At 40.2% G+C, this 8,747-nt stretch overlaps 2 protein-coding genes across 2 annotated transcripts; both read left to right on the top strand.

Moving 5' to 3' along the window:
- Positions 1-6: 6 nt before the first annotated feature.
- Positions 7-1,355, top strand: LOC108379957 (putative inorganic phosphate cotransporter). The gene is made up of 2 exons (XM_017636330.1): positions 7-548; positions 611-1,355. Exons 1-2 carry the CDS (start codon positions 138-140, stop codon positions 779-781), a joined length of 582 nt encoding a protein of 193 aa, XP_017491819.1. The 5' UTR covers positions 7-137; the 3' UTR covers positions 782-1,355.
- Positions 1,356-3,678: 2,323 nt separating this feature from the next.
- LOC108379956 (putative inorganic phosphate cotransporter) lies at positions 3,679-6,177 on the top strand (the record flags this gene model as incomplete). The annotated part of the gene is made up of 3 exons (XM_017636329.1): positions 3,679-3,742; positions 4,893-5,026; positions 5,101-6,177. Coding segments are annotated over exons 1-3 (1,275 nt in total), but the record flags the coding sequence as incomplete, so codon positions are not given.
- Between the last annotated feature and the right edge of the window lie 2,570 nt (positions 6,178-8,747).

The raw sequence follows: 8,747 nt of genomic DNA, 5'->3' as shown, positions 1-8,747 counted from the left end.
GCAGCGATGATCATAGTGTGCCGGCCAGTGTGCCATGGTTGAAATTCTTAGCATCGCCCGCATTTTTGGTATTGATTTTGGTGCACAGCACACATAACTGGGGCTTCTGGACGCTGCTTACCGAAATTCCCACCTACATGAAGAACGTTTACGGCATGGATATCAAACAAAATGCGCTACTTTCGGCTTTACCTTATCTGGCTATGTTCATCATGTGCTTTGTCTTCTCGGCCATCTCATCGGTGCTCGATCGCAACCAATGCATACCACTTTCCATCAGTCGAAAACTTTTCAATTCGATCGGTCATTGGATACCAATGATATCGCTCATTGGCTTGGGTTATGTCAGTGCCGATCAAACTTCACTGGCAATTGGGCTGCTTACGATCACAGTTGGTATCAACGCGTCCACCTACTTGGGCTTCCAGGTCAATCATATTGATCTATCACCTAACTTTGCCGGCGTACTAATGGGCATCACCAATTGCGCGGCGAATATTATGAGTATTATAGCGCCGTTGATTGTTGGCTACATAGTTACCGAAGAGGTGAGTGGCAAAAAATAAAAATAAATAAATAAACAAATTTACAAATTTTATTTTTTTTTCAGGAAAATCCGGAACAATGGCGAATAATTTTCTTCATTGCTAGCGGTTTCTACTTCATCGGTAACTTGATGTTTGTCATATTTGGTCGCACCATAGTGCAGCCATGGAACGATCCGCAACCCCTTCCCTCAACGAAAAAGCGCAATTCCACGCAACTGGAGTCCCAGCATTAGATACGTTGGCGCTACACTAGCGTTTAGTTTTGCTTGATTTTGTTTTATTTTGAGTTTTTCATTAGGGCAATTCGTCGAAAGGCGCAAATGCCTCGTAACCACGTAAACCGCGTAAACTTAACTAATTTTGTATGGAAAACTGGTTTATTCACGAGTTTTACGCATTTGCGAGGCATTTACGCGTTTAGATGAATACCCATATTTTAATTTTTTTGTTCATACCGCTGTGGTATATTGTTATTTGCTTGTCTGCATTTGTCTGTGTGTAAGTTAAGATATTAAAATATCGACTCTATAGCAAATACTTCGTAAAGTAGGATTAAATTATCTACTAAAATTATGTATCATAATTTAGAAGTGTGATTGAACCAAGAACTAAGCAGTTTAAGCTTAATTTTAAAAGTAAACAAAAAAAAAACAAAGAAATAAAAAAACTAATAACTGAGTTAGGCGCATTATGCATTTCGCGAATGTTGAGCGGTAAAAATGGATAATTTGGAAGAATTAAGACAAATTTACATAATAAAGTGGAACAAAAGTAGAGCGAATTCTTTTTGGGTTTCGCTTAGAAGAATGACTTTCTCATAAATATAGTAAAGCAGCTAGTAAAAATCAATTAATTATGTTTGCTTAACTTATGCCGGATTTCCACTTGCCAATGAATGACACAAATTTTAAGGACAAAGTTGGGCATTAAAAATATCTGTTCCACTAAATACATTAAGAAAAAATTGTCACTAAATTCGGTTTCAAAGGGCATTTGTTAAATGGCAAGCATTTCTCGTCATTTTAATGCCTAGTGAAAATATGGCAGTATGAAAGAAGTTGTGAGTTCATTCAGAACAATGTAACTTCATATTAATTATTTCTTTTTAATACCAAGACCTAAATGATACTATTAACGGGGAAATCCTCCCTAAATTGTGTGGGATTTTCACTCTCCCACGAGGTTAAATATCTCGGTTAAATTCTCGATAGGAAGCTGAACTGGAAGCAGAAACTTATGGAACGATCCAGGAAAGCCATTACCACCCTCTACATCTATAAACCAGCGGCAGGAAAACGATGGGTTGCGAAACCACACATAATACACTGGTTGTATACGGAGGTTGTCCGTCCCATAATTTTCTATGGGATTACCGTATGGTGGCCGGCTCTAGAAAAGTCCACTTACAGCGGCGTGTTGAATCGGGTACAAAGGGCGGTAACCATGTTAGTCACGGGTGCGCTGCCCTCTACTCATAGTAGGGCTCTGGAGACTGTAATGAATCTTCTCCCTACCGACCTTTACGGTAGATATCAGGCCACCTGCAACGCAACTAGACTGAATGCCGCTCGTACATGGATATAGGCTTATTCACTCAAAAATGCTGGGCACCATTCCAGCAACGCTACTTTAGCTGGATTCCATTAGTCCAAACTTATGCTTCGAAAAAATGTGGTAAACCAGAATTCGCGACAGAAGGGACTGGGTAAACCGCTCGGACTTATGTAGATCCAGTATCTACCGCTATCTTTACGGACGAGTCAAAGCGCGACAATAAAGTTGGAAGCGGAGTCTACTCTAAAGACCTCTCGCTAAACCTAAGCAGCCGGCTTCCTGCATCGTTTTTCAGGCCGAAGTTCAGGCCTAACAACGTCGCCATTTGTCTACAATCCGTCACTATTTATTCTGATAGCCAAGTAGCGTTTAAATCTTTAGAGTGCAGTAAACCTTCTTAAAAAGTGGCTGGAATGAAGAAGTACTTTAAGCGAGCTTGCGGGGAAGGGGCGCAGTGGAATACCGGGAAACTGCGCGGCAGATGAGCTTGCGGGGTGGGAACTGAACTATGCCTTGTAAACTCTGCGCACGATCGGATGTCCCCCTGCCTTCAAGTAAGCACCCACTTCTGTCATACCTGCAGGGACGAGAAGAGGAGGTGAAGATTAGGGAGAACACTATCTCTGCAACTGTGCCGCTCAAGCAATTCTAGTGTTTAGCTGATCTCGACTTTGTGGACGTCCCCGATGTTCGACGATATGTTAAGGTTACACGATAGTTCTATCATATGGGAAACTAAGGGAAAGGAACCAGAGCTCATTTATAGTGGCATCACAATGGGGCAAACTGGCCTAGCGTGCAAACCACCGTAACCTAACCTAACCTAAACTAACTGAGTGATAATAGGTACGTTGTGCTACTCCGCAGAACACAGGTTCGATATCTGATGCGCGGAAGTTTCTTTTATGGGCTTTGCCCTTCCAAGCTCTGAATGTTATGGTATATTTAGGTTTGGTTTTGATTATAAAAACTCATAATCGGACAGACTAGGTTGTAGTGGGCATCCAAATCATGGTGAAGATACACTTAGGCCACTTGTGATACCCTTTTTGCTCCATTTTTCTAGAAGTATAATCAATTAGTTTTATTTATAAATCATTGAAGATCGCAGATTTTTAGGCGACCTTAAGTCTGCAAGACTATGGAAAAAGTATTTATGAAAACGTTGCCAGAGTTTCGGCAATCCTAGTAGTTGGTCCCGACAAAGTGCTCGACGCCTTGAATTTCCTCTATTAAAACCTATTCATATTGCGTGTATTCCCATTACTCAGTGACCACCGATTATTCCAACAGCCATCTTGCGTTGTTTGTCATAGATAAAAAGAATGCAAATTTGAGTTTTTCTCCTTTGAAAATGCAGATTACAATCTAACGTTTTCTTAATATGTTATTGTCGATATTAATGCTTTATTCCTCTGTCCCAATTCACCACCAGGCCCACGCGTTTTGCTTCTCTATCTAGTCATAATGAGGCAGAACAAATGTAGAGGTTGTTGAGCCTTTAAATCCGATGATATCAGCGTGCGCCAGTAATTCTACTAGGTATTTACCTGATCTGAAACCTTATTTGCTGGCAATGGCTATAGCTGGCTTTTTAAGAGGCAATTTTCTAGGCGATTCAACATTGCTGAAGAAAAATCGTAAGTGTAAATGGCGATTATCGCATGTCTAAAAATTTCCTCCTGTAAAGGCAGCTTAAGAGATATCCTTTTCAGGTCTGACGGAGCTAGAGTTTCTGTCCGGAACTAGAGTTTCAACTCAACGGTCTGTATAACCCGGAAGGAAGCAATATTTTTTCATAATTCAGGCGTGACCCAGCAATACCGATTCCCATTACCGTGTTCCTCTTAACCGAAGTGCAGCAAGAGATGACATCTGATGAGTGATAAACTGTTTAGTCAGCTGAGTAAATTTAAAAAAAAAAATATTAAAAAACAACTGTTTTTATTAATAAAAAACTCAATTTTAGGAGGTATTTTCAAATCCGTCCACCTAACGTAAATCTTAGTATTTTTGCGTGATATTTTGGTGGAAATCTTAAAAATATAATAGATTTTATAATTCCAGTGAAAAATAGTACCGATATTTTTTTTTTTTTTTTATGGGGAGTGATGCAGTCTTCTATACATAAGTTGACTATGATTACTCGGCCGTGCTATCATCGTAGCACAATGCCACTAAGTGCATTTTACAATTTTCAGGCAATAGCCTCATGGGATTATCTATTATATTTTTTGTTGTTTGTGTGAAATATTTTATTTTTATCGGTATTTTTCTCTTAATCAAAATATATTGAAATAAAAGTAAAAAAAAAAAAATTCCCAGATTTTGCATATACATACAAACATAGAACTGGAGAACAAAATATGAAGACAAACACCTAATTCGTCACCCAATACAGTACATATATTGATATTTTAAAATTAAATGAAAACTTTTAAATTTATAAATCAAATTATTAAGTAAACGTGCACAATTTACCCTACAATTGTGACTTAATTTTCCACCCCATTTTTCGACATATCAAAGTTTCAGTTCTCTTTATTAGATTAATCCAAATGTCAAATTTCCGAAATAAAGGCAATCGTAAAAAAAAAAAACAAATTTTGGTGAAAAATTAAATAAATTAAAAAATTGTACATGTGTACGTTTTGCAATCAGCTCGAATTTCTGATCCTGCTTACTTTTTACACTCGAACACCATTTCTTGTAGCCCAATGTGTACGCAAATATCTTAAACAAAAAGTATTGGCCTCTCATTATTTAGCGTTTGTTCATTCTCCTTTGCAGTTAAACATTTCGGTGTTCGACATTTGCAAACCCTTTTGCTTTTCGCCACAATGTCCGTTGTGTACGCGTTACGTGTTAATCTATCGGTGGCGATCGTCGTGATGACCGACAAGCATTCAAATCCGGATTTTGAAGTGATGCAACAGCTTTGTTTTCAATTTGCCTTTAATATGAAAATATCGTGTATTATTTCTCTTCCGCACTATAGGAGTACGCTTGGAGTGAATATATCAAAGGACTCTTGCTGAGTTCCTTCTTCGTCGGCTACGTCATTTCTCAAATACCTTCTGGCTATCTATCGCGTAAATGTGGTGGCAAATTACTTCTACTCATCTGTCTCGTCAGTTGCTCACTTTTGGCCATACTGACACCATTGTGTGCCGCTATTGGAAGTTGGCAGCTGGTGTTGGCCTCTCGCATACTCCAAGGCGTCTTTCAGGGCAGCGTATTCCCTGCAGTGCATACGATACTTTCGAAATGGTCACCAGTCGATGAGCGCGATTTAATGAGTTCGTGTGCCTATTCGGGTTGTCAATTCGGTACATTTGTTATGCTGGCCAGCAGCGGTGCGCTAGCTGCTTCACAGCTCGGTTGGCCGAGCATTTTCTACATATCGGGCAGTGTTGGTCTGCTGTGGGCTGCCGTTTTCAAATTCTTTGGCTGTAGTTCACCTAAAGAATGTCGGAAACTTTCAGAGCGAGAACGGGAACTCATCTTTTCGCATTGGGGCAATTCGGAACTGCAGGTGCGTCGCAACACAATGAATCCACCGTGGTCGTCTTTCCTGAGGTCGTGCCCATTTTGGGCCCTAGTTATCGTGCACTGCACCAACAATTGGGGTCTATGGACACTTTTGACCTACATGCCAGTCTATATTAAGAATGTCTTACACATGGATATTGAAAAGAATGCTCTCTCATCTGCGCTACCATACTTCGCTATGTGGATCTTGAGTTTCGTATTTACGGCAATGTCTTTATGGCTACAAAAACGTAATTGTATATCTTTGAAAACAAGTAGAAAACTTTTCAACACCATCGGTCATGGAACACCAGCACTGACACTTTTGGCACTCGGTTACGTTGATGGGGATCATGTGATAGCTGCTGTCTGCCTTTTGACCATAACTGTGGCTATTAGCTCGGCTTCATATCTGGGCTATCAGATTAATCATATCGACTTATCGCCGAATTTCGCTGGCATATTGATGGGTATTTCTAACTGTTTAGCTAATATAACCGGTATTGTGGCGCCGCTAACGGTGGCGTTAATAATCTCAAATGAGGTAAATGGATAATAATGTTTTATTTTTGCATACGAACTTTACACAACTTGCCAGGTACAAAGAGTAGTAGATATTATTAGGTTTATTTTTATCAGGGACCGTAAATACCTCGTCTCTTTACACGGGGAAGACGAGCTAATGTTGCGTCTCCTATGCACGCAATATTGGATTCCGAGGGTGAAAAATATGATAAGGTCCATCATTCACAACTGCAAAGTCTGCACGATCTACAAGAAACGGTCGCAAGCCAACTTATGGGAATCCTTCCTAAACAACGCACAACCTTTTCCCGTGCATACACAAATACGGGTGTGGATTTCGCCACCAGAAAAGAGGATATCGGATGTCAAAAGGCTTTGATTGGCTTTTCGTGTGCTCCTCGACGCTACCAGTGAGCTTAGCATCGCGCCCTTTCAAGCCGCTTTCGTAAGATTGGTTGCTAGACGATGATGTCTTAAAAGCGTTTACTCCGACAATGGTACTAAAGTTAATGGAGCACGCAATAGCATTCACACTAAATACAGCCATCAAACCTTAGAACTGCATTTCATACCCGCTGCCGCTCCTCACATGGGCGGTTTCTGGGAAGCAGAGGTAAAAATTTTCAAAACCTACTTCGAAAAGGTCAAGTTCGATGATAAATATACTTTTTAAGAGTGCAACACTCTTGTGTGCCGTCGTGTTGAGCCTTGCCTCAAATAAAGAACACTAAGCCAATCTTCAAACGAACCGCTTAGTCCAGGCCATTTCCTAGTTGGCAGTCATCTNCAACATTTTCAAAACCTACTTCGAAAAGGTCAAGTTCGATGATAAATATACTTTTAAAGAGTTCAACACTCTTGTGTGCCGTCGTATTGAGCATTGCCTCAAATAAAGAACACTAAGCCCCTCTTCAAACGAACCGCTTAGTCCAGGCCATTTCCTAGTTGGCAGTCATCTTCTTGCTCCACCCGAAATCAACGTAAATGAAAATCCTGCATCGATCATAAAACGATAGCAGGAACTAAAGGTCCTACATCACAAATTTTTTAGGAGATGGAAAATGGAATATCTCAACGAAATGCAGAACCGCATCAAGTGGAAATATCCACACACCAACTCAAAGCAAGGAGACTTGGTCGTTGTTATATAGGAAAATCTACCACCTAACGAATGGAGATTGGGGAGAATCGTCAAACTATATCCAGGTTCCGACAGCCGGATAAGATAAGTCGACGTCGATAGAGCTAAGGGAGAAATCACTACACCGTTTGCAAAATTGGCCCTACTTCCTCCCAGCGAAAGCAGACCAATCTTTCTGTAAACTCTCCCTACTCTTCTCTACGGCTTACGGGGTCCCACATCTCAAGTGGCAATTACTGCAGCTGCCGAATCTACGATGCGAGTTGCTTCGAGAGCGCATATCTTATGCATACGTACCTAAGTAATACAAAATATTCATATGATTCCGTCACACCGAAAGTTATGTATGTAGTTTTAGTATAACCACCAGTCAAGTCAAAACTCGATAGCGCTACTACCTGTCATTATTAAGATGAATATTGGAATACACCATTATTCAATATCCGTATCACCGAAAAATAATCAAATAGGCATTTGGCTTAAAGGCGATTAAATTAGGTAAAAAATAAGAGCGGCGACGGTTCCTACGCAGGACATCCCGGGTTGACCTGATTATGTGAAATCAATCTTCCCAGATCCCTAACGTCAAAACAAAATAATAAACAAATGCTCACATCTCCTTAGAGGCAAAAGCTTGAAGGAGGTAACGGTGAAATTCTACTCGGATAAGTCCCCGATGCTAGAAAATGCATTGCTATATCAGATTTAAAAAGTTGCACGACAATGATACCCTTTATCTAAAATCTNCATTTTTTAGGAGATGGAAAATGGAATATCTCAACGAAATGCAGAAACGCATCAAGTGGAAATATCCACACACCAACTCAAAGCAAGGAGACCTGATCGTCGAACGAATGGAGATTGGAGAGAATCGTCAAACTATGTCCACGTTCCGACAGCCGGAAAAGATAAGTCGACATCGATGTAGCTATGGGGGAAATCACAACACCGTTTGCAAAATTGGTCATACTTCCTCCCAGAAACGAAAACAGAAAAAGCAGATCACTCTTTCAGTAAACTTTCCCTACTCTTCATTCCAGTTCACAAAACCCAGCTATTCCACTTCTCTACGGCTTATGGGATACCACATCTCAAATAGCAAATACTGCAGCTGCCGGATCTTCGATACGAGTAGCTTCGAGAGCGCATATCTTAAGCATAAGTACCTAATTAATACAAAATATCCATATGATTCCGTGACTCCGAACAATATGTATTTTTTTAGTATAACCCCAAAACAGTCAAAACTCGATAGCGCTACTACCTGTCATTATTAGGATGAATATTGGAATACACCCTTATTCAATATCCGTATCACCGAAAAATAATCAAATAGGCATTTGGCTTAAAGGCGATTAAATTAGGTAACAAATATAAGCGGCGACGGTTCTTACGACCCCGTTTCGGCCTGGTTATGTGGAACCGATCATCTGAGATCCTTAACGTCA

This window comes from Rhagoletis zephyria, unplaced genomic scaffold (assembly GCF_001687245.7).
Source record: "Rhagoletis zephyria isolate East Lansing unplaced genomic scaffold, Rhagoletis_zephyria_1.1 Rzeph_scaffold_17825, whole genome shotgun sequence".
NCBI lineage: Eukaryota > Metazoa > Arthropoda > Insecta > Diptera > Tephritidae > Rhagoletis > Rhagoletis zephyria.
Note: the sequence above shows the minus strand (reverse complement) of the source record. Positions and strands in the feature narration are given on the sequence as shown.

Bases quoted from the DNA above. Each gene is read 5' to 3' on its own strand.
- LOC108379957 (XM_017636330.1), top strand. From the start codon at position 138: ATGAAGAACGTTTACGGCATGGATATCAAACAAAATGCGCTACTTTCG. The intron at 549-610 runs GTGAGTGGCAAA...TTTTTTTTTCAG, and splicing joins GCTACATAGTTACCGAAGAG to GAAAATCCGGAACAATGGCG.